The 27183-nt window shown below is 36.2% G+C and overlaps 1 protein-coding gene across 1 annotated transcript in view; it reads left to right on the plus strand.

The window, feature by feature from the left end:
- Positions 1–24947, plus strand: part of AGMO (alkylglycerol monooxygenase) — a 187809-nt gene extending 162862 nt beyond the window's left edge. Inside the window, exon 13 of the mRNA XM_084206708.1 lies at positions 24498–24947. Within this exon, the coding sequence (XP_084062834.1) occupies positions 24498–24578 (81 nt within the window). The 3' untranslated portion in view covers positions 24579–24947. The remainder of the gene's footprint in view (positions 1–24497) is intronic.
- The last annotated feature ends 2236 nt before the right edge of the window (positions 24948–27183 follow it).

Below are 27183 nucleotides of genomic sequence, written 5' to 3' on the forward strand. Positions count from 1 at the left end.
GTCTTGAAAGCCAGATTCCTTCTGCCCTAGAGTAGCCTATCTCTGTCTCCTTATGGGCAGGGTCATGACCCAGTGTATCTGTGGTGTGAGCAGATTGTCTTGATGTACATGGTGGTGGCCCAGCACTACCCTGCATAACTCTTGGAAAAATAGATTTGGAGTGCATTTGTACGCATCTGTCCCTGGGAGACTATTGCTGGTTTAAGCTTTATTATTTTATACTTGGGATATAGAGTGGACAAGAATCTGCTCCTTTTTTTTAGCATTTTAAATTTTATGTTTGCACATAACAAAGTATACATGTGCTAAAGAGAAAAGTGCAACGTCATTTTGATGGGTTCTTAATATCATATTCATTTGGTATCTTTATATTATTTTGACTTATCTGAATTAATGGAGTTAAGCTTTAATATGAAATTATAATAGAGATGCATTTGCAAACTACTGTCTTATTATTTAATAATGGTTAACTGATTAAATTCTGTCCCTAATCCACTTTCTGTCATTCACTAAAATTGTGAGGGAGGAAAAAAATAGGATTTTGAAAAACTGAGTAGATATAAAGTGGTATAGATCACTTGTTTTTATAATGCTAATGGCGTAGTGCATCACACCAAAGCAAGTAATGGTGATTTTAAAGTGTGTTGGAAAAGATGATTGAAAGACATTCACCAAAACCCACCAATTGCTGTGGGCAACCAACTGTGCAAATCAGTGAATTGCTGGATAAATTCTGGCATTGTCAGTCCTTCTTGTTCAAAAGCAAGACCACAAAAACTGAAGTAATGGAACAGCAAAGGCCTACTGAATTAATATTTGGGGGATCTGGGGTAAAGAAATGACTGGCCAATGTTTGCTAACTTCATCTTTCCTTAGCAGCCAGCCTCTGTCACTCACCACATGAGCTCCAGGGCAGATTGTCCATTTCCTCGTTATTCCATTATATTTTTTAAACATGAAAAAATTTACTTGAAGCAGATCCTAATCTCTTATCAATAGAAGAAATAATTGGCTTTGATTTCAGCTTCTAGAAATAAGTATAATGTTTTGATTTTCCTGTCAGCAAACACATTTTTAAAGGGGGAAGTACTCTAAAACTAGGCAAGAGAGAAGATGAAATCAAGCGGAAATGCATTCCTCCCAGGAGATAGGCTGTTTTTTTCTTCTTTTCTTTTTTTCTTAAGCAGTCATTAAAATCTGTTTCTGAAATCTTAACTTTATCAACTGCAGATAGGAGAGAAATATGTGTGGAGAAATTCTTGTTTGAATTAGTTCCATTTTCCCATAACTCCAGTTGGGATGCACGATAAAATTATCAATGAAATGTCCTAATTTGATCCTTAACCAAAGGGATGTTGTCCTATGAATCATCTATGTTTGTGGGAGGCAACACTGAAGCTAACAGAGCAGGAATGGGACCCAGATGTTTTCTGAGAAGCTGGTTGCACTGCAGGCTCTGTGTATTACCTAACGTAGGCGACCATATGGAAGAAAAGGTTGGAAACATCCCATTACAAGTCATATATCATTGAGCTGACAGCAAGGATTTCAGCTTATTTTTATTTAAATCATGAAAGCAGCTGCTCAGCTGTCCAGCTGTATTAAATTTAACCCTTTTTCTGTCAAATGAATTTTGCTTTATGAAATGGCAGCCAAATAGTTTGGTGCTGTTGCAGAAATACCCAGGTTAGAGGGTGTTGTGAGGACCCTTGTCTTCTCCAGCAGAACAGCACTAATGATGGCAGGGTCTGCCACTGGGTGACAGTGTCGCCACTCCATACACCTGGACTTCATGAAATGCCAGCAAGCCTTTTTTGCCTGCAAGGACTGCAAAGGAGAGGCATATACACTGTATAAAGGGAGGACCTGGAGATTTTCCCCCCTTTTTTGCACATCTTTAGAATGAGTATTTGCAATTTTTTTTCCTACTTGTTCCCTTCCTTTTCTGATTTTTGTTTTCTATTAATATTGATTTTTTTCTTCCCTAATTTTCCTCCTTATTTTCATTTTTGTTTGTATATGGTGTTCATCAAACTCTATCTCCTGTAGCCTGTCTTCTTAACTCTCTGCTTTTCTTTTTCCTGGCTCTACTCTTTTTCTTTTCTGCTAACCCCCCTATTGTTTTCTTTTTGACACTAGTACATAAGTTGCCCTGAGGGATTGTTCCTTAACTGCTTCTCTGTCCCATTATATACATTGCATATTCTTTACTGTATTTTTTTAAAAAGAATTTCCTCTTTCTACAGATTTGGCATTTATTTAAAAGAAACACTTAATTTACAGAAAGGCTGTTCCCATCAGTAGGAAACAATCTTTGGCTTTCAAATCAATCCTTCATGACATGTTTCAAGCAGCTTATTGATTTGTTATTTTTTAGCACACTTTTGCTAAAGAAAGAGACTTTAAGTGAAGCCTAACAGTTACAGTTAAGTAAGAGCCATACAGTAAGTACAGACTTTAATTTCCTGTGTAGAAATCTGTAGAAGAAATAAATAAAAGCAGTATCCAGCATAATACTAAACCAGATTAGTAGTTTTGGCATGCTAAAGCATGCTAATGTAAGCTCTTACTGTTTTGGAGACTATATGCTTTATTGTGTGCTATGTCTACCCTGCCCACCTCCATGTAAGAGTCCTCTGATTTTCTGTCAGAGCATGGAGGTTTTCTAATTTTTCATCCTTCATGTTTTATATTCTAGTCATAGGCCTTTAAGTCTACAGAATATTTTATAAGGATTTCATTCACATCCGTCAGTGTGAGGCTTTGGGATAATGAAATGGTATGCTTAAATTAGCATTTCTATTTGATACAAATATTTACATCCAGATTAATTCTCTCTTCCTTAAACACAGAGGAAACACAAGGAGCTTAGCTGCAATTGCTTCCAACTGGTCTTCCACTCTGATTAAGAGCAACAGAAGGTGTTGTACCTGGCCACAGTAAGGTTCTTCAGGCCCAGGTGCAATGAAAGGCAGCCAAAACACTGCCCTCTTGCAGAGGTAACTTTCTGTAATACTCTGTCAGTATTTCCATGTAATTTCTCTAGTTCCTGAAAGTTTAGCTTTATTTTTATTAAAATGACTTTTTTTTCTCTCTCTCTCTCTTTTTCTGTTTCCACTTCCATTTCTATCTCCTTAGGCTGTTCTTGTGAGACACACAGCTGTACCTAGGGTATAATATTCATACCCTAACAGATGGTGTTTTCTGCCAAAACCTACTGTTCTGACTTTTTAAGACTTTCCTCCTTTTTTTATCTGGTTTGCACTCACCCACTGTGTATAGGGTCAGGTTTGAATCTCTCCATTTCATTACAATTCCTTACATTGGATGTAATAACCCAACCACTAGCTGTAATTATCTTCTGGACTCATGCTGGTCCCGCTCCTGCAGAAGCAGCCTTTCTTTCCTGGTGCAGTGGTGTCAGGTAGCACCTGCTCCTTTCATGAATGCACCACAACTTGGATTTCTGGGAAGACTCTGATCTGCTCTGACTAGCAGGTATCTGCTTGAGCGGCTAGACTTGCAACCAAAATTAGCCTGGAATATTATGTTTCTTCAGGGGACATATGGAAAAGGTTTAATTTTTTTTCTGAAAAGTTTTGCTTCTTGCAATTATGGCATTTTGGTGAAAACAGCTTTTTCTTGCTATCACATATTATTCTCACTTTCTACCAAGTTATTGTGTTTGCATTATTTTAAAACCAGTTTTCTGTCTCTGGTTGTTATAAAGGACTTGTCTTTACAGTCATTCAAAGTAGCATAATCTTAATATCCTTCCCAAATATGATGTCTTGTGGGTACCATTTGCTCTGTATTTAATCAGTAAGGGTTTTCGTGGTTTGTCTTTTTTAAAAATGGTCCAAGTTCTTGACTGACTTGTTTTTCTAATTATTTTCCACAATTTTAGATAGTGTAACTGAACTGGAGAATTTAAATTCTTCATTTTGTTTTTGGCTTTCAAGGAGCTGTAGCCTCATTTCCTCAGCTTCTCATATGTGGTTTCTAACTGAGCCAGTGTCAGACCTTCACGATTAAGACAATAAATTTAATCATTAGCGTGTATGCTAATGTACAAGGCACTGTGGAGGGAAGGGGCAGTTAGGGAAATCTATCTCTTATTTGCATTAATTACCAAACACCTGGTTAGGCTTCTACACATTTTCCAGGCTATCTCAGCACTTTCCAGGGCCTGTGGGGGACAGTGGGAACCACGGTGGGGTCTCCCCCAGCAGCAGGAGAGGCTGCTTTACGTCCTGGAGTGTTATCACCGAATCTCACCCGAGGAATTCAGTCAGGAACCTGACTTTGCTGAGAGGCCCTCCAGGTGGCAATGCAGACAAACTAACAGGTCAGAGGGACAGCTTGGAAATACTGAACTGAGAGGATCTAAAGTTTAGATTAGCAAAGTGGTCATTTTATTTGTGTTTAACGTAAATTGTCCATCATTTGGACAGGACTGATAAGTTTACTTAAACAACAACTGGGCACAAAACAAAAGGGATTAATTTGGTCTGTGTAATTCCATTAGCATTGTTAGTTACTAAGATTAGAAGATTCAGATATAAATGTTAAAAAAAACCCTAACACACAATATTTTAAAGACACTAAAATTAGTCACTTTGATTTTTACAATTGATACTTCTCTGGAGTCATGCATTTTGGTAGCCATTTATTCCTTGAAGAATTGATAAAAAATATTACTTTTTATGATTTCATATTATTTATACCAATTCTACAGAGTTTAAAATATCTTTATAGTTATAACAGATGGAGACAGAACTTCTAGGTGAGTCAAAAATATTAACCATCAGGAAATAAAAGACAGCTAATATGTTTAAAACTTGAGATTTTCAGACAATGAAATTCAGTGTTATTTAGCGCATTGCAAATTATTTATTTATCAAAAAGCTCTAACTGGTGATGTTTCATGTCCAAATTGATAATCTTTAACTTGGCAAGAAAGCCAAAAGCAAAGTCTTAGAAAGGAAACAAAAACTCAACCCTAAATTGCATGAAGGCTTTGAATAAGATTTTTCTCTATACTTGTTACAGAGATGTTGCAGCAGCAAGCAAAAATGAAAACAAGCTCCTGGTGCCAACCTACAGGAATGGATTACTGTTATTATTGTGATTATGAACAAAATTTATTAACTTTTGCAAAATGTCTCTGTCTATTCCTTAGCATACCAACCTGGTAAGATTGGTTTGTCAGGAAAAAGAACTTCAAAGGGCCTTCATCATCTCAATGAGACTTACTTGCCAGGTGCACTGATTTAAAGCTACTTGTAAACTTTTTTCAGAAAGAAAGCATCTTTAGGAGCTTTATGAATGTATGTCTGATTTCTTACAGAATATTTTTTTCAACCTGATCCATTATCCGTTTGAGCTGCACTACTGAGTTATTGCATGAAAGGATCAAATACCAGAGGGGCCAGTTTGAATTGGCCACTCAGATGGTTAATATTGATAAACCTCCACACCCCTTTTCTGATTTGGAGATGTGTTGGGTTGTTGGTTTGTTTTTCGGTTTTTTTCTGCTGAGTAATAAAATTTAGGATTTAGAGCTGAAGTTTATTGCATGCATTTCATTTTTCTTGATATTTTGTACTTGTTTATGTCAATTTCTTTGTTTGTATTTCACTCTTATTTGTAGTTCCATGCCACACTGTTATTCTATCTATGCAGAAAACCTTTAAAGGAAATGTTAGTGACATATATGTTTTGTTTTCTTTCTTTCTTTCTGCATTCATTAATAAGAATGCTGCTTCAGCTAAACATTCCATAAAAAAATATACACAATAAATCTTTTGAGACAGATTACCAAGCCACACCATTATTTACAGAAACCCCACAAATGCTCCCAAGGGTAATTAATTTATGCAAATTTAAAAAAAAGGACAAAATTCAACTATAATGCAGTGTAATTTAGAATATATTTGTTCTAGAAAATTCCAAGGCACACTCTAGGCAACATTAGTCACTTCAGAAACTCTGATATGGAAAATCTAGTTCTAAAATCTAGTTCTCTTTAGCAGTATGTTATTAGATTATAGCAAGAACATAAAGAGAAAAGCTGGTTTATGCACCCATGACTTTTAGGACCTGTAATCTCATTGTATGCATACTTTGGGTGTCACCATGGCTTCCCTGATCTTTCTGTTATATATAAGTGTTGTAGATTTTCTGATTTTATTACAGACTAAAGCTTAGCACGGTACCTGAGGAAATATTTTACCTTCTGTTGTGTTCTCTAGGCTTTTCAGGACAAAATGTTTTTGTGTTTTCTTATCACTGTAGGAACCAAACTTGCTTCCAAAAGTTCTTCCTGTCATGTTTCTAATATCCTAATCTCATGAAACTCCTATACATTTGTGGAACTGATATAGGAAATGGATTTCTAGAGTGTGTGTGTATAATGTTCTCATCACTGCAGTAACTGAGAAGGATAACAATCCAAGCTCCAAACTGATCCATCGTGTTCCCTTCACATACAGGGAACTTGTAATACTCACATTTGTCCTTTAATGCCCTAGAGAAAATTACATCCTACCTTTAAGCTCCTCATTTGGAATTCATTCTCTGTCTGTCCAGGATTTTATTTTGGTTTGGTTTTTGGTCTTTTAACATAACCAGAGTTTTTAGTCACAGTTTTCTGATAGGCTTTCAAATGATCCCTTTACTTCATACCCATATAAAGTTAAGGTATCATTTTTTCCCTATGTAAAGGCAACATATCACTTATAAAGGAGTTTCATGATGTGAGTGTATAAATCCTAATAGTGTTTTCATTGGCTAAGGTTTTTTCTGACCTTTTTGCCCCATAATTCATTTGGGGTGTGTTACTACTATCCACATATTCATAGATTTGGTCCAATATGAGCTGTCCAAGACAGGAACTGGGTATTTGAGGGGTCAGAGTCTCATACAGGATATGTACATGCATGTAGTTCCTACAACACATGGAATGCCAGGCCAGGCTGAGTGACAAGATAAAGTCATTGAAGAGGGAAGAACTAAAACCAGCAGGGGGTTATTGCTTATTTTAAGACTGTTGCTGGTGCAATTTTTGGTGCAAGAGCAAGATGTCAATTGTAAAAATGGAAAGAAAAAAATAAAAAAGAGACAACTATGAAGGGAGTCATAACCATCAGTGTTTGACAAGCATTTTCCTTAGGAGAGCAGCAAAAATGAAGTTATGAAAGTTCTACTACTGTTCTGGGGAAGAGACAAGTGGACTTTATATGTTTATTTGTCATGTGTCCCAAGAGCATGTTTTTTTAACTTCTCTAAGCTTAACAGGGGTTTTATACCAACATGCAAATGTTGCTGACGTGTTTGCTTTTTGCTATCTCTTTAACATATTACTGACTCAATACAAGTAAATAATCTTCCTTGTGCTGCCCTTCAGCTATGAGACAAGAGTTGATTCTTTCTGAATGGTGCTTCTTCCACCGTATGTTGGCCCTGGCAATGGCACATTGCAGGTCTTCTCTTTCCTCTGTATGGCAACCTAACATTCCTTGCACACAGAGCTTTATTTGGGCGAGCACTGGTAGAGTGGTTTGCCTGCTTGCTATTTCTAGAGAAATAGGAATTTAGTCTCAGTCCATAAAATCATAGAATCAGGTTGGAAAAAATGTCCAGGGTTGTGGAGGCCAAATGTTAATGCGGCACTGCTAAGTCCAACACTAAATCCCATCTGTAGGCATCACATACACATATCTTTTAAATACTTCCATGGATGATGACTCCACTGCTTTCCTGGGCAGGCTGTTCCAGTGCTCGACAATCCTTTTGGGGAAGACATTTTTCCTAATATCCAATCTAAACCTTTCCTGGCACAACTTGAGGCCATTTCCTCTTTTCTTTTTCTTGAGAGAAGAGACTGATCTCATGCCTTACTACATCATCCTTTCAGCTGTAAAGGACAGTAAGGTTCCTCCTGAGCCTCTTCTTCCTCCAGACCAAGACAATGCCAACTCCCTGAGCTGGTTCTTTAGGACTTGGGCTCCAAACCCTTCACCAGCTCTCTTGCCCTTCTCTGGACTCGCTCCTGCACCTCAATGTCTTTTATGTAGAGAGGACCCTAAAACTGGACACAGAATTTAAGGTGTCCCTCTGTACACACCGGTGCTGTGTACAGAGGGACAATCGCTGCCCTGGTCCTGCTGGCCTCATTGCTGCTGATACAAACCAGGATAACACTGGTCTTCTTGGCTACCTGGACACACTCACAGTTCATGTTCAGCCAGCTGTTGAGCAACACTCCCAGGTCCTTTTCCACTGGGCAGCTTTCCAAGCACTCTGCCCTCAGCCTGTAGCACTTCCTGGAGTTGTTGAGATGCTGTTGCAAGCTCTGGCACTTAGCTTTCTTGAAGATTCACCTCCTACAATTGGTCTCATCCCATCAATCAAGCATGTCCAGATCCTTCTGCAGACCCCTCCTGCCTTCAAACAGATCAAACACTGCCTGTGATCTTGGTGTCTTCTGCAAAGAGACAGAGGGTACACTTGGTCTCCTCACCCAGATAAAGAAATGGAATGAAATTGACCCTAGGACTGAAACCTGAGGAACACCATTTGTCACTTTACCAGCTGAATATAACTTCACCATTTGTTTTTTGTGACTGGTTATTCAGAAAGGTGTTTTTACCAAGAAAAGAGCATGTCTGTCTAAGACATGAGCAGCCAGTTTTTCCAAGAGAACTCAATATTTATGCCAAAGAATGTTCCCACTCAACAAAACTCAAAGGAGAATCGGCATGGCTGGGTACAGTTAAAGCTGTGTGTTGCTTTGCCTAGTTGCCAGTATATAAAAAGGATTGTATTACACTTGATGGACCAGATGAGAACAACTGGACTCAAGAGAGGAGAGGCTGTTCTTGGAGGCTTCTCAGGTACTGCATTCCCAAAAGTTGTTAAGTTGTCAGGTTTTTACAGGGTAGATGTCTGCACTACAGTAGGATGTCTTCATACAAGGTTAGATGTGTGTTTAACAAAGATAAAATCAAGTATGATGCAGGCACATCAAGGATTTGTAATAAGACATGATCTGCAGGAAAAGAAGAACCCATACAGAAATAGCCATGTAATTTTGATTAATAAATCTATTGCATAAGATTTTTGTGTAGCAGAGGGGGTGAGATGTATTGAACAAAATTGGTTTTGTAAATCTTAACATACCTTACATAAACATAGCAAAGCTTTTTATGGAGATCAATCATTTTGAACTGCTTTTTAAAAAATGTTTAAACACCCAAGAAAGCATACTCAAATCTAGAGTTAGTTCTTTTAGGTTGCTAAGTTCTTCCTCTCCTCATCTCAGTAACAGGATTCAGTTGTATCAATCCCACATGAGTCTCTGCATTTTGACAGAGTAATGACAGATATATGTCTTTACCATTATTTCCTAATTCCAGATATATGTGTCATACTACAAATTTTATTTCATTTTTAATGAACCACACATTCTGCACAATTCCCTGGATAAAGTTTTACACCATCAGAATGGAACTCTTATTTGATTTGGTTTTTAAATTATGTTTCAATAAGGTACTTGGTAAAGAGAATACAGGGTTATGGAGATAAAATCATTAATATTGGTCTAATTGGTTTTGCATATGTCTTTTTACTCTAAAATTGTTCAGCTATATTAAAGATATATAAATAAATGCTACTTCTTTCTATCTCACATTTTCCAGACAATTGTATTTCAGTACTGAGTATAAATTCACATAGGAATCAACAGACTTGGAATTCATAAAACTAACAAACCACTGGGCAAAATTACAAAAACTACAAAGAATAAATTTTTCACTTTTTGGGTATTACATGTTCTTGTTATGAATGTGTGTGGGAGAACAACTTAACAAGAAGCCCATTCAAGGCCTGTTTTGGAAATCAAATAGCATCAGAAAGTGGCCTTTACCATTGTTGCAGCCTTTTGGAAGATACGAGGTCCATCTCACCCTGTATGGATGAAGAGAACATCTAGGAGTCACTCCTCATGTTCCAGTTGCTCAGTATTTTAGCATGGCTCATAGCCTGATGAGCACAGTGAAGCAAATTGATCCAGTTCCTCCTCTGTGGATTAGAACCAGCCCTTTTGAGAGAGTCCCACAGAAAGCTCCTAGTTACAGATAGAGCAAACCTATGCATCTGAATTACCTAATTGTGTGGGTTTATTAATGAAAAATTCATGGTTGTCTCTTCAGAAACACAGTAACTGTATTCTGACTTTTTTGGTTCTTCTTCATTTTTGTCTCTGTTCCTAAATGCATCTACATAAAACTGTAGACTGCAGTTTTTTTTGAATCTATATGTAGCTTGTTCATTTCTTTTTCTCTGGTTGGCGGCAGGTAGAGGTGCTTTTAAGTTACTTTTTTAACCAGTTAGCTTCTCCTTTACTCAAAAAGAAAGCAGCTGTTTTCTGATGGTGTCATGAAATCAGTAGTAAATTCCTTAGATAGACTAATCTTGTGGTATCTGACAGTATTTTCTTTAACAATCATTACTCAAAGCCATTTTCCAAGTTGTCTGTACTAGTCTCTCCTCAGATTCCATTATCTGTCATCACTACAGATATACCTGTAATTTTTCTATAAGATTATCTTATTACTCCTTTGGATATAATTTTTTTAAGGTGTAGTATTTGTTCTCATTGCTGAAAAAGAATTTATTTCTTTCAGATTTTTGGGCTTAATGCTGTATTTTTAATGTGTGTCCTCTGATAGACTTCTGTAAGATTATTTTATGAGTAAGGGTTGTAAGATTAGTTCTTATATCACACATGTACATATATATATATATGAATTTGTCAGAACTGTGTCTACACTTCTGTAATCGTGCTCCCTTTCATTCTCTTGCTCTAGTGATTACAATGATAACTCACTTGTTTTCCATATTTCTGTATGATTCAGTATTTAAGTATGCTTAACCAAAAAAACAGTGTGTTTGCATAGTACTGCTGAAAAAATTATATGGCTAATACGTAACTGCAAAAAGCTTATATTCTGAGAGAGCTTGAAGGATGTTAAAAAGGAGTATAATTTCAGTAAATATTAAAGGATTCATTATGAATGAGTTTAGGAGTAGAAAAAAATTAAAAGGGCTAGCAGAACAAAATATTTCAAATAATTAAAACTAGAGAAAAGCATTATACCTAGATTAATTAGTCCTTGGAAAAACCTCTTTGATTCTTAATGAACAATTAACAATTGTTTAATTCTTGTTTTTAAATAGGTAGTTAGGGATTTATTTTTATTGTTGCAAAGGGATGCTTTATTTTGGGCAGACGCCTGACTTTTTAAAGACCTCTGTCATTTAGTTTGGAGAAAAAATGGATGATTGCTCACTTTCTAACTGCTGGAGTACTAGTTTCTATTTTAAAAATAATGGGACAAGAAAGCAGAAAGGTCAGGCACTGATGTTTTTAGAAGAGCAACACATGAGTCACAAAGGAGTAAGACATGGTAGAATCAAACTCTAGTCTTTATTAGTGTATAATACAGGGAGCAAAATTACCATAACACCTTTCCCTGTTTGAAGAGTTTTAGGCAAGGTGTACCTTAGATACAGTAGGTTTTTTTCCGAATTTGTGACTTTCTTAAAAGCTCAGACTTCTGACTTCTCATGTCTGGGTCAAGTGAAACCACTTTCTTCCTCTCATTCTTTCCTAGAAGGATTCGTACATGTTCTGTCTTGCTGGTGGTTTCTATCTGTAAGAGGGGAGCAGAAGCCTATATGGCTAAGCTATGAGATCACTGAGAGAAGATCTAACTTCTTATCCTTATGCTTTAAAAAGATTTTATCTTCCATGTTGAACTTGGCTTCACCAGCTTTAAAGCTTCTCTGGTTTGAAGGAGCGCTCAGACACTCAACAACAATACCTTTGTGGAAACTGTCAAGCCAAAGCTATTGCTCTTTACTGTCTAGGAGAGCAGCTTGTCTTTTAAAGCAAGAATATTGCAATGCACTTTGATCCCTGAGCTGATGTAGAAAAAGGTGTCTGGTGTCTAGGTAGCAATCAAGACATAAAACCCAAAAAATGTGGGGGATTGAATGTAAGTGAAAGGTCTTGAAGGACTTGATGAGCACTTGGGTGGAGAGGGATTGCTCTGAGCAAGAGTGGTCAGTGGCTGTTCAAGCAGCCTGATGTGTCAACATCATTCAGATGGAGAGAATTCATTTTTGTGGAGGGAATGCCCTTTTGATTGTCTGTTGGGAAAGTGAGCACTTTTATAAAGCTACTCTTTCCCAAAGCACTTGCAGACATCACTTGCTATTCATCTGCTTGTTTCCCTTGTTGATAGACAGATGTTTTTCCACTTCATAGGAATAAAGGCTGTAACAGGAGGGGCAGGCACTGACTGCAGGTAGCAAACAGGTGTGCAACTATGAATGAGATGGACAGAGCTGGCCTTATAATAAGCAAATAAACTGGTGAGCTGTAAGCTTAACTCAGAGTGCTTCTGCTAATTAATTGAGCAATGAATAACCATTAAATCCAAGAGGTTTGCAGTCTTATATATGTGCTGTTCTGCTGTTTACTTATCAGCTATAGCTATCTGCTATACAGTTTCCACTTATTAGTTCCACTTATTTACTGTGTTTTAACTGGACTAATTAATCCCATTTAAGAAATACTTATGTAATATTTCAAAAGGTAGAACTGGAGGAAAGTGTTGAACAGTGGCAGTATAAAAGTTTCAAACCAGCTATGTAACTTCCAGAACAGAAACATAGACTTTTGATCAAGTGTGTCCATGAAAGGATCTTTGGACATCAATGTGTATAGGCAAAAAAATGGCTAGTATGAATAGTTACTAAACAGTTACTAAACAATATCATAAGCCTTATTCTAATGTAATTTAACTTCAATGAAATTTGTGAGGTAGCTGATGTAAACACAATTCTGGGTCAAGTCAGTTTATAATACTACTTTGCCTAAGTGTTTTCTTTGACTTCAGAGTTACACTGGGGATAACTATGGCCCTGCAATGCAAAATCAAATCCATATTGTGACAATCGGCCTACTGTCTGATGGAAGAAACAAGTCTTTCTAGAAAATGCATGGGATATATGTATTTTATATATCCTTTTGAATGTCTCTGTATGTATGTATTTATATTCATACAGACATCCCCTTCTATGAGTGATATCTTTTCAACAGTTAAAAATTCTCTACTTTTATATCTAGCAGGATTGTCCTGACCACTACATTTCTGCTCAAAATGGAACGATGAGGAGTACTAGCACATGCTATCACATTTTCATAGTTTGAAATCCAGGAAAAAAATCCGTTTTGAACACTTTTAGTGTTTAGGCATTCAGTACCTGTGCTGCCAAGGTTTATTGAAAGCAGCTGGATGCCTTCCTCTGTCCTCCCCCTTTCTTGGAACTACTGCCAGGACAGGTAGTCAGAAATGGAAAGTAGAGAAATATTTGAGCATCTGTGCTCTCTCTTTCTCTCAGGAAAACATCTGTGGCTTCCATAGGAAGCATTAATTTTTTTTCCATCAGCAAAGACTCTGGATACCCTTGGGTCCAGTTTTGGCACAGCAAGCCAAGTAGGATGCAGTTTATGGCTTAAAACTTATGAGAGAAATCATTCAGGCAGTCCCATCCCTGGCAGAACACTGAGAGAAATTCCCCAGGCTGCAAGCCACATGTGGGTCTCTGACCTTTTATTAGCTCACCATGGGAGAGGTTAACAATTGTTGAGACTTCAGTCCTCCCTTTGACATACAAATACAACAATACCAAATAGCCTTTCCAAGATGAGCATATTCAGGGCACAGCATACTTTTTAATGCAGGGTCCAATGTAGGGGCAGAGAAACCCCAAAACAAAAACCCAACCCAAAAGCTTAGAACTAGAAAAGGATATGTTGCTATAAAACTGAAGCCTGGATTGCTATTTTTTCCAACACTCTGCCATTGTTCATATTCCTGTGATTTGTGACTTTTTAAAAGCAATATAATCATGAGACAGAAAGAAATTCTCACACCATTTTTAGCTCTTCATGTGGTCAGCGCCATGATTTATGGAACTAAGATTGCTCAATAGCTGGAGCGACATAAGAAATACATGCAATTATCTGATTCTTAAGGATATCTGTTGTATTTATCCAAGAACATTTTTGTAGAGATTAAAAAAATGAAAAAAGTATTAATAATTATTGATATGAGGGTTGTCAGAATAAAAACACAGAAGGCCAAATCCATGTCTTTTTGAAATGTCTTTGTCTTCTCAGAAATTGCTGTAGTAAAAGAAACTGTCTTGGATTTTAGTAAAATAGAGATTGGAAAGTAACTCTTTTTTGGGGAAACAGAGTCAGCAGCTTTTTGCAGCTAAGAAACTACAGAGACTAATTGTCTTGCTCTATGCTGCATAATCTGTGGCAAAGTATGCAGATTGAATAGCCCAGCATTCCAGGCTTTTACCATAACTACTTGATTACTCTTTCAGTCTTAAAGGCAAATTATTTCTACTATGCAATCCTGTGGCTTTAGTGTAGAGTATGCGAAGTGTAAAATAGGAGCAAATTAGCTCATGCTTCTGCCATCAGCCTTTGCAGCTATTGTCTGAATGCAGGCTGATCTCTGAATGTTGGAGTCCTGTGACTTCTCTGATGGGAAGCAGCTTCAGCCACATTCAAAGCCAGAAACTGAGCAGGGAGGGCGGTGGAGGAAAGAAACATCAGATTCTGCTTTTCATATTTTTACTAAGGTGACAACCACATCTGAGACTGAAATTGGTGAATTGTTGCACAAGGTGGGTTATTGCAAAAAAAATAGTTGCTAAGTCATGGTTGCTCCCTGTGCTAAGCAGACATATCTTTATTAACAACTGTTGGCAAAGTAGATCTGAGAAAAAGTTATTTAGAGGTGGAGAGTGCTTTTGTATTCATTGTGAACAAACAGAAATACCAAACTGGCGGAGATCCTGCCAGAAAGATCAAGTTCAGCTACACATAGACACATGCCTGTCTAACCATTTACAGACCAGCTTCCTTACATAGCTGATTCCAATGCAATGCCATCCTTTAACCACCCAGTATCTAATGAAAATTTGGAACAGGCTTGGGTTTTGTTTCCATTACCCTGAGCACTAGCTTATCCTAATTTCTTTTTGTATTAGTCTTTTACATGTTAAAAGATTGATCTTACTCCCCTCCTGAGTATTTTTGTTTGATTGTTTTCTCAAAAATACACAGCAGAATTTCTTCAAGCTTTCCTACAGGTCCATTTTTCTAAACCTTTCTATAATTCTTGTAGTCTACTTCATTACTATATCCAGCTTATCTATGTCTCCCTAAAGACTTCCCCACCTTTCAGTCACTGAATCAATACATTAAATGCTTCTTTTATTTAATTTACATGTAAAACATAATATAGCCTAGTAACATATATAATATATATTATAAAATAGTTATATATAAATGCTTCTATTAATATCTTTCACATTGATACTGACATCTTCTTGTATCAGCATTTTAGTTTAAGACATGTTTTGTTTGTGAAGTACTCTAACTCCAATTTTTTTCTTATATACTCCTCCTTAATGCTTATTCCTCACAGCATTTTTGTGTATTTGGTTTCTCACTAGTACCTCCCATCTCTACTAAATTACATGTTTTCTTCAGCATCTCCAGATTTTTAAAAAACTATTATGAATCTCACATTTTCCAAGAAAAGAGAGATATTTAAATTTTTGTTTTGTTTTGTTTTTATATTTTAGAAATGTTATATTATAAGTGCCTGCTTTTTCATCTAAATTCTGGTTTCTCTCTCATTTTGTGGTACAGTCTCTAATTTGTCCTTTCTGTGTGCTTCTTCTCCAACTCTGCTCTGCACCTTCCATACTGAAGTTTTATTTGGACCATAGTCCCCTAGTTTTCCTGTTAAAAAGTCATATAGATTACTTCCATGAGGCTTTTTTTCTCTAACCTAATTAAACAATACAACTATATTGTCTTGACATAATAAGGGGGAATATGAATGATTTAGCTCATTTGAATGCATTGGTGGGTAATGTCAATAACAACTTCTTTTGTATAATTGAAAGATGATGAGTTTTTGGAATAAATGGGAGTTTCCCCAGGCAAGAATTGAAGCAACGAACCACACCATAGGATGTCTTGAGAGCAGGGAAGAGAGACACCAACAGCCAGGACATCTAGTTTTCCATGTAAAAGAATAGACAGAGGGCTGGATCAACCTCAGTATAATTTTCTTCTTTGTGAACTTTAAAGCTTAAGAATAGTCACAGTTTATTGCCTTTGGCCTCAAAAGAGGGCTGGCCAGCAGGATCGCTGTGTTCCACCTTTAACGTGGACATGTGCCTTCCATGGCAAGCTTTTTTCCTTTATGGTATCAATGAACATTGACCCATTTCCTTCATTCAGAAATTGGTTGATTTGGTTTGATTTTTTTAATGCTGAGAACAGCTTTCTCTGTTCTTCATTTTTCAATTAAAAGATTCATTTCTCCTTACAACATGTTGGCTTTAGGAGCAATCTTCATCTAGAGTAAATTTTAGCCTTGATCTTCCCCTGTCTGTCTTGAATACTTTTCTGGTGTTAGTTCACTGTACTGGAAATCCCTTCTGCTTGTCACTCAATTGTTTTATCCCTCTCTGCACATTCTTAATCCTTTCTTTCACATTTGCCATTAGTCACAGAAGCCAGCTTTTCCCCATCACGTCTTTTCAACATCTGCAGCAAAGTTTTTCCCATCAGTGATCTAATGTCTGTGGGTTATACTTAAAGGCTGGGATTACTTTTTTAATATTTTTCCCCACATACAATGGAAAAATTTCCATTTTGGAGCTCATAGCTAGTCAGCCTTCTCTCCAGAGGATATTTAGTATACCAGTGAGCGGAGATCACTTTGCAGCACCTTTGTCAGAACTCTTTAAGCTGACAGAGCTCTCTTGGTTCTCTTCACCACCTGCCAGGGTGGTTGTGCACTACAGCTACACTCTGAAATGAAGGCATCCATATAGAAACAGAGAATATTTTATGCCTGCTAATGATGGAGAGATTGGACACTGCATTTCTTCAGTGTAGTATTGTATTAAACTGATATAGAAATGAAAGGATTGAAGAGACTGGAATATGTCTGTAGATGCCTCCTTGGAAAGTATTACACAGCAGATACTATCTTGTCCAAATTCTGAAATGTTATGTTTAGCAGTTTTTCTTCCTTTTTCCCCCCTGTAGCTGTAATTTTCCTGTATTTTCAAACTAGGATGAAACATAAAGGAGAGCTCCCTTCTGCATTGCTCCTTTAAATGAATTTGTCCCACCTTTTAAGTAAAACTTTCTTCAAAGAAGGATTAAGCAATACGGTATCTAAACATTGCTTACAGCCATGACCATAGAAAAAACCTACCCTTACTCTCATATATACATACAGCCTTTCTCACTTGCAATACTGAATTTAAAAGCATTCAATTATTTAAGCCTGAGAGAACAGTATAAATTTGATAAAATATAAGATCTGTGCAGTAATCTATCAGTTAAAGCAAAATGAGCTTTATTTTTTTTAATAATGAAGATTAAACTGTTATTTACATAGCAATTAAATAATATCTTGTGAAGCAAAATGCTTCTTTGAAAATGTCTGTTTAACCCTACAAGTTGTGTTTGCTGTGTTTGAGCAACAAGTGATGCAGTGGGGTGTATGCAATTATGTTACAGCTGCTGGCAGGTGTGAAAGTAAATGAGATGTTGCATCTCAATGGATGCAACTCCTGTTTAAATGTTTAAGATACTAAATTCAACAACTTTAGCCAAACTGTGACTTGACTATCTCACTTAATTCAGTCCTGCAATGAATGACTCAATAACTCTCAGTCTCATTTGGCCTGTTTGTCTGCAACAGATTAAACAGGTATGTTTACTGGTTGGCTAAATTTTTTATTATGTTTTACCATCAGTTTTTGAACTTCTCTGAAAGCCTTATTTTTAATTGTTGATTTAATGTTAATTTAATTTTTGATCTCATAAAATAATTGAGAAAATTTCCATGGCTCTTGTTTCTCAAATTTGGGGCTAAATTGAGGCTGAAAAAATTAATAACATTTAAAATACAAAAGGTGACCTTCAGAATTAAGGTCGTCTGAAACTGTTGATCTTTGAACTTGTTTTTCAGAGCTGTTTTGTCAGAAATAAAACTAAAGCTATGTGAAAGAAACGCTAAAATATTGTTGTGCTCTAGAATTGCAAATCATAAATTGTAAATTTTGTTCACAGGATTTATGAAATTTTTAAGCTCAAAGGATGATAGATATATTCCAAACACTAAATTTCTTTTTTTGGAAATTAATTGCAAAACTATGAAAAGGCTTGGTTCAGAAGTTATTTTAAAATATTTTTAAATTATAAAAAGGATTTTTCTCTTTAAAATTGTTTTACTTTGAGGTCAGCTTGAAATAGATAAACATTTTAGAATGATCAAGAAATTTATAGATGGAATTGGGTAATACTGTGAAAAGTATTCTCAGATGTCTCAATAAAATACTATAAGAAATTTTATGCTGAAGAGATACAGAGTTTATATTGATGTTAATGAGTATGATTTTGATACTGTCTTCAGGTTGCATTAGCTCATCACAAGGCGAAGATTTAATAATTATTAACATATTTTGGATTTCCTATTCATATGACTGACAGGAAAGCTTCCCACTTCAGTAACTATTTTTGTCTTTTGGGGAATGAGGTAAAATCTTCCTAATCCTGGTGCTTAGGTTGTGAATTATTCTGTGACTCAAGAGAAAAAGTAAATTGTAGGTAACAGTTCAACAGGATACTTTTATCTACACAAGCAATTTGAGAAGCAGTGGACTGGCTTTTCCTGAGTGAAGGACATGATGCTGGATAACATGCTGCTTGCACATAAGCCATTTCAGGTCTAAATATAACTGCAATAGCACAGCCTGTGTAAAAAGCCCCACGTATTTAACTGAGGAATGTGACTTACTAGCTTGTGTGCAATGCCAGGAAAGACAGAGTCAAGCTGGTGCTGTGCTGAGATTTAGCAGCTTATGTGCTTGCTAGCTCAGGCATCTCTGCAGTGCACTTGATTTCATACTGGGGATGTGTCCAGCTGTGAAAGCAACTGAGAAATAGATATTCTTTCTCCAGATCTTTCTTTGTCTTTCCTGGGTAGGTAATATAAGCCTTTAAAGGTATTTGGGCTTTTACAGCTATGTTTTCATGCATTATCTAGCTTTAGAGTCTCAGACCATATTTTAATAAAAGAAGGAATGTTTAAAACATTTAACAGAATAAAAAGGAGGTGTATATATCTCTTCTCTATTGTTTTCTCATTATTTGTTATTAGTGAAGCATAAAACCTATGAGATATGTCATAAAAGAAGAAACCGCCTGAGTGAGCTATCAATAAGCTTTGAGGGTGTTGGAAATACTTGGCTAAATCCTGTGTGTGCCAACAGAGTCTTAATCACAGAGTTATAGAATAGTTATGCTAGAAAGGGACTCTAGAAATAGTCTGGTTCCACCTTCCTGGAGTGAGCAGGGACATCAGATATGCACCTTGTTCTAGGTCAGGGACATGCTGGATTTTTGAGACCTGCTGCACCAGTAGTCTGAAGGTGTGTCATGAGCCCTTATGGAGAATTTCCAAACATCTGCTGCTTTTACAGAAATCTTGAACAAAAGCTGTGAAGACACTATTATTGTAGCTGTCCCTGTTCCCTTGCATCCGCAGTTCCTTCACCAAAAAAAGAAAAAAAAAGAAAAATAGGCTTCCCACTTTCTTCTGCATATATTTCCAAGTATGAGGGAGTCATCACACAGAGGAGGAACCTTCCTGTTTCCTAGCTTCTCTTTCCATCTATTATTATTGCAACGTTTTTTAATCATCTTGGTGTGTGCAATTTTCTTGGTGTGTGCACTGTACAAGATTAGTGATTTCTGGATTTGCTACTAATGTTATGGCATTTTTCTACTAGCCTCAGACTGCTTGTCTCCAAACATTGCACTGAGAATGAAGATACATGCATTTGTTATCCAAATCCTGACTTGCAGAAATAAGAAACATCTTCCCCTACTTATGAGACATGAATTTTCTATCTCTTCTGTCTATTCAGCACCTGTAACAGTCATCTGTAGAGAAATGGGGAAAAAAATACGGTATTGGTGAAAAATGCATCATTTAGGTACTTGTGAAATCTAGAGTAGTTTGTTCAATCATTTTGTTATTAATATTAGAAAATTTTCAGCCTTTGTATCTGTTTATGATCTCCATCTTTAGTTTGAAAGGACAGTGACGTTACCCAGACACAGTCCAGACAGAGTCTCAGACAAAGTCTAAAAATTACATTATCGTTACTATTGATGGTATGAAGTTATGTCTCGTACCTGTGAAGAAGCCATGTCCAGATTTGTATATAAAGAACATAAAAAGAGCCTTAATCATGTTTAGTATGAGGTAAACTACTCTAGCATCACATTTGACAAGGCTCAGCATCACATTGAGATCATATTGTTTCATATTGAGATCACATTGTTTATCATATTTACCAGTATCAGGTCCACTCTATGATGTGAACAGCAAATTTAATGAAGTATGTGGATGTGCTGATCTCCCTGAGCCCTCTCCAGAGCTAAGAATATGTTATCCAGCACAGAGGTGTTCAGAGAATTCAATATAGTAAGCCCATTCATTTGATGTTGTACCCCAGAAGTTGTGAATAACAGTTGCAGATTGTCTCTGCAGCAAAATTAGGAGCAAACATATCTGGACAGAATCTGAGAAATGTCAGCGAATCATTGAATGACTTAGGTTGGAAAGCCTCTGAGGTGGTGTAGTTTGAGACTCTTCCCCCTCTTTAAAGCAGAACTATCTTTGGATATTTGTCTACATTTTTAGACCAATGTCTAAAGCCTTCTAATTCTATCCAGATGAAATCTGCAGGAGAAAAGAAAGACATCATGTCTAGGCATCTCAGATATACAAAGACATTACAAAAGAGAAAATGGCAGAAAACAACATTAGTGTTCAGCAACAAAGCTAATCATGCAGAAGTGGGTGCCTGAATTCAGCTAATGATTTTAAAGTACTTTACAGCCTAATAAACTTCGATTGCTCCAGTGGGAATTTCCTGTGAAGAGCAGACTCAGTCCTGCAGTCAATCCATTAGTTAAGCCATCTTTGTTCTTGTGAATAATGGTATTTGCATTTCTACAATTCAGGGAGAGAATATGGGCTGTATGGAAATAGACTATATGAAAGGAGGCAATGTAAATATTTCTCTTCCAGCAGTCTAAAGGATAGTATATAATTAATCTGTAGTTACTTGAACAGGTAAATGTTACAAGTGTTTATATTAAAGCGGCAAATAGTTTGCATTTAACTCGGCTAAATATAGGGTTGTGAGAAATCCTGCTTTTAGACTTCTTCCATATATGAATACTGTCTACAGTAATTTTTCATTTTAAGACAGAAGTGAAACTATTGTTCTTATGTTATATTGTTGGTGGGGGAGCTTTGTTCAGTGTAAAAAAGAAAAAGTTATAATACTAAATTCTCTCTTTTTATTTCAAAACCAGATGAATTATGAAACCAGTATCTGACTATTTTTATCAAAGGACAAATATTAGTGGGTTTGGACAATATAAGAAGGAATGAGTATTTCTGTGAAAATAATTTAGAAAATGAAATAACCCAAAGCCAAACAGCCAAAAAAAGCCTAACCCATTCGCATGTGAGAGTGCTGAGTAGAAAATACAAAATACCTGCACATAGGATTCAGGAAATATGTTTTCCCAAGGGCATTAGAAAAATACTGGTCAACTATAGTTCATCTTGCCTGGTGGAATGCTCTTTTGCTGCTTCCTGCTGCCCACACTATTGTCTGCTCGGAGTTCTGGCACGTATCGTCTCAGCTTTCCCTTCCTGACATCACCTGATTGCACGATTCATTCAAGTGGGTCAAGCCTTGTAACTTCAAAATATGTAGCAGCAATCAAAAGAAACTGAACTCCAGCCTACACAGCAAGTTTCTGCTTGGTAGCCCCATACAGCTGGCTCTGTTCAGGGCAGGTCAGCATTTCAGCAGTACAGACAGCCAGAGCTGCTGTCATGCAAGCAAGGATGTGGCCCCTTAATTTTTTATCCTGATGTTTGGGTTTTTCTTAGGCCCTCCACCTCCCAGAACCTTGCAGCATTATTGTTTCCCAAATGCATTATTTCCATCAAGTACTGGCAGTCCTGACATTGATAGGCAGTGAGTCAATACTTTTATAGAATTGATATATTTTATAGAATTGAAGCCGAACTAGTTTTGCAGATCCACAATGTGCAGTATGTGATTTTTCATGCTGGATATAATAACTGCAATTTGAAATACTCCCCCACAAGCATTGATTGCATGCTTTAGGAAATTCACAGTGAAGAATTTAATTAAGAACGAAGAAACTGCATCACTTCATTTAAAAAAGAGAAATTCACCCGAGATATTTTGTTCATTTTCAGGCTATAATAGCAATAACCATCTTTAGCTGAGGATATTTCCTGGGGCTTAATGGCCCATGGCTGTGCTTCTTCAGGTGATCATCATCATCTCCCAACAGTCATTAATCCCCTACCAATGCCCTGCACCTCAGTCATTAAATGTGCTTAAATGTGCTTCTTCTGAAAATGAAATAGTTCTATATTTAATGCATCTTCAGGAATAGGAGTGATCCTTCTGAGGTGAGGAATGAAAGAAGTTTATTAATCTGTCAAAGAAGTACTAATTACGACAAGTGGATAAGTTGTGTTTCTGGAGATAGCATGACAATTTTTCCACAATAAGAACATGTTAAATATAAGTCATCATGTTATGTACATCACAATTTACACTCATCTCAATTGCATAACAACCAGATCAGAAATACAGATAGTTATTTGTAGTTAGATATCTTCTGCAGAGCATCTCAGCATAGAAAAATCTCACCAAACATGCAGTGTGTGACTGCAGTACTGCTTAAAAAGATTTTCCTTTCCATTGCTGTGAAAATAGCGCTATACAACTTTACAAGGTGTTTGTGATAATGCAAAAAATAAAAAGTTAAATCTTTCATACCTAAAGTCTGAAATTCTTAGAAAAAATCTTTTGGTGAGCACTTTATGACTTTTTCCTACAAATAGGACAACAAGTACAGTGCCAACAGCATCATCAGAGACTTTAAGCACAGTAGACAGCCTGCCCCAGCTCAAGTAGAATTAAAGCCTTCAATAAAAAGAATTGAAATTCAGAAAAATTGAATGAAAATTGGGGGATTTTAGTTGTATTTTATTTGAATTTTACTTACTCCTACATTGCGCTCTTTTAATCTTGCGCTACTAAACATGCATAGTGTACACCTAAAGTACACATTGCATGAAGCCTCTACCTGTCCCAGAAAGATTCTGAGAGGGATCAGAGCAAACACTGCCTTCACTGAGTGAAAAATTAGTAGCTTTTCGGGTATTATGATAATTTATTTTTTATGTTGGACATTCTGATCCCATGTACTTTAGTGAGTGACTGTCTAGATAAGGACAGAAGTAGACCTTTGGGCCATGCATTATTAAATGTCGAATGTTAAATTATGTTAGTGTTAAAATTAGAGCTCTCCTAGTCAGAACCTTTAGATTGCAGATTGATCTGATAAAAGAATTATTACAACCTGACTCAAAAAATTCTTTTCAAAATGTTCTGGTTCTTTTAACCAGCAAAAAATGACATTATTAAAATATCTTTCAGTATAAACAAATTATTTTGTTTTACTCACGGAAGAAAATTCACTTACTTCAGTAACTAATGACAACTGCCTTAATTTTGTAATTTTCCAAGTTAGAGAAATTTTACTATGTGAAAGACAAGGGTTTCTTTCAGGAAATGTTAAATACAAAATATCACATGCGCCTTTGTGCATACACATTTCATCTTGCTCCATTGTGCGTTCTAGACAGAACTATCACCTAATATAGACTTTACTCTGAAATCTTTCCTACTCATCCTAATGCAGTTTTCAGCAAATAAATTTTGAAAAAAAAATTATTAGATCTCTCAATAAATTCACCAAATTAAAAAAAAAAAAGTTGCAAAGAGCTAAGGACAAAATAAAGAGTATTGCACTTTTAACTTGCTTTCAATCTACCTTATATCTCATCCTAAACAGCAGGTTGGGGAAGAAATACGTACTGTATTGCAATTAGAACACTTCTTTTGCTATAGATCTTGTTTAAGGTTATTCATACCTTATCATGCAACTTAGAGTGTCAGTATTCTTCAGATCATTTGTCAAAACTCAACAGGAATGTCCACGATTAAGAGTAGTAGAAATAAGAAAGCATATTTTTCCAAAGTGAATTTATCAGTACACCTAGAATTCTTGGGGTTTTTTTCTTAATTGAACTAAGCCCCCCCCCCAAAAAAAAAAAAAACTAAACCAACTTCATATAACGTTTCTTATTCTCATTGTAAATTCTGTGTTGTAGGTCTTGTTTTCCCTCTGTGCTGCATTCTGGGGAATCCAAATTATGAAGCGGATCACTTCATTCAAAGATAAACACCACTGAAAGAGCAGAGTTAACATCACCTTAAATGTGGAAACAGCACTTCAGAATAACCTTCTAAGTTCCTTGGAATTAATCAACCATGAATCAAGCTGTATTGCAATCAGTTCACTTATGGTACAAGAGATTTGTGATTCTCGTATGAAGGTTTGAAAGATTCCTAAGGGAGTATATTCATTTTATTTGATTTTTTAGAGAAATATATAAATAAATATTTAGAGAAAATAAATAAAAAATTATTTAGAGAAAATAAATAAATATTTAGAGAAATATTTAATTTCTTCCCAATTTAAATGAAATATTCATTCACAGCATAGAATTTTACATTCAGAGGATTACAAATTCTTCAAAACCATGTAAAACTAATTTAATTTTTGCAGTGATTTTGTTAGTAAAAATATGTCAAAAGTATTTTTCACAAGAGGAATAATTAAAATCATATCTGATGTAACCCTGTATAGAGTGATTGACTGTCTTCTTATTGAGGCTAAACATAAACATATGTGAATGTCATTTTTTCTGTAATGATTGAATTACACTAGAATCTCCATGTCATGCCCAATTCAGTGTTCATAACATACAGCTACATGAGGATGCGTAGTTGAGGCAAGAAAATGATTAAAAACAGCATGGTAAAATAACTTGACCTAGTTTGAGTTGAAACATCTTCGAAAAAATTGGCTGATGCATGCATTGTATAATGCAGACATGCAGCTGAGTTATTTACAGAATACACCTGTGCTGCCAACTTGAGATAGAGATCAAACCAGGGTTTACACATGGGTATCCCACTGACACTCACGTGACAATATATTTGCAAGGCTGGGCCCTTAATTTCTGGTAGTTTCCTGCTGGGTGATGTCAGGGGAGATGCATGTCTTGTCTTTCAGAAGCTGTTGGAAAGATGGTGTGTACTAAGATAGGAAAATTAAATACAAATGGTAGAGGGAGTCTCCAAACAGCAGGACTGGCAAAAATACTGGATCTAGGTTGTTTTTCTTTCCTCACAGTCATCCAAATTTTTTTTTGGCTCCAGGCCTTTTAGAAGTGCTTGAAGTCAAGTAGCTAAAAAATGGAGTCTTAGATGCTTCAAATCAGTAATAATACTGGGATTTAAAAATGTGTTTAAGTCTGTGCTCTGTTTTTTTACCCATTTCATTTGCCCTTAAGATGTTAATGGCAGTCTATCAGACATCTCAGATTTAGAAAGCCTACTTTGAATTGACTCATATTTTCAGTCTCTAGCTGTAACAGATGCCACTGTCCATAGAAAGGGATGTTTCTAATAAATTTTCAGAAACACACTAATGTTATTTACATAAAATTGACGCGCTGTCTATTGATAGTATCATCTTAATTGTAAAATAGAATCATCAAAATGCTTGGATTTCAAGGAACCTTAATGATAGGTTATTTTATATATAATTTAAAAAAATAACAGAATCTGATTCTAGAAGTACAAGAAAATTACCAACTTCTTATGTGGCCCTGTGAGTTAGTGCACCTATATTTTCCAAATTTGTCAAGGTGATATAGTCAGTTTAATATAACAATGAATCATATTGAAAGTCAGTTTCCTTGTCGAAATAAATCCTTCAAAGAGACAGGAACAGGACAAAAATTTAACACTTTATGCATTTCACAACTGGCAATTTTGGAGGGGCAACAATGAAGAATTAAGTAAAATTAAATTAATTGTAAAGCTGTCCTAATGAATGTCATGTATTTACAAGAGGAGGGGAATGTGATTTTAAGGGCAAGTATAATATGTGTCTGATGAGGACAACCTAGTTGTTAAAGCAAAGGCCCAAAAAATTTCCACTTTTCCAAGGGTTTTTAGATCCCAATTTCCTGCTTCCAGGCACTTGCCACTGTGTATAGGTTGTTTGAAAGCAAGGTGCAGGAGAGGAACAGCATCCTTCCATTGCATACTGATCAGTAGGGTCTGAGAACAGCTCCTTTCACTGAAGGCTTGAACAGACTCATGATGGGTGTCCAGGACTCCTGTGCTCCACAAGAACATCACCTGGGTATGTATAAGCAATCCTTTGGCTACAGACTGAAAGCTTGGATTTACCATTCTCGGAGAAGAGAGTTTCAGGGACAAGCTCTTTAGAAACACCTTTGCACCATTCTTTCAGTGGCTGTGTGGTAGGTAACTATATCCCTGTCAACTTGCTTGTCACAAATTTTTTAAAATATAAATTATATAATATTTTAGGCACCTAACATCACTACTGGATCTAGTTCATGCTGTCTTTATATCCACTGCAAAGAGTGAAATAATTATCCCAAAGATGTTTGGGTGGGAGTCAGGAATCAGGAGACTTTGGAGACCAGTTGATCACTGAATTGAATTATGTGCAGTTAATATATATCATGCAGTTAATTAATTTTATGCAAACTGCAAACCATGCTCATTGCTACCATGATATTTTGATAAGCCAGCCTTCTCCCCTCAGTTTTTTAATATTCCATAACTTATTTCTTCAAAATTTGACCACGTTGTGTGGTTTGAACAATCATATGGGATCAAGTGAAATAAGGTGAATTATGTGAGGACAAAATACTGATGTAGAACTAACTGATGTTGTGTAAGTAACTATCT

This window comes from Fringilla coelebs, assembly GCF_963513975.1.
Source record: "Fringilla coelebs genome assembly, chromosome: 1".
Lineage (NCBI taxonomy): Eukaryota > Metazoa > Chordata > Aves > Passeriformes > Fringillidae > Fringilla > Fringilla coelebs.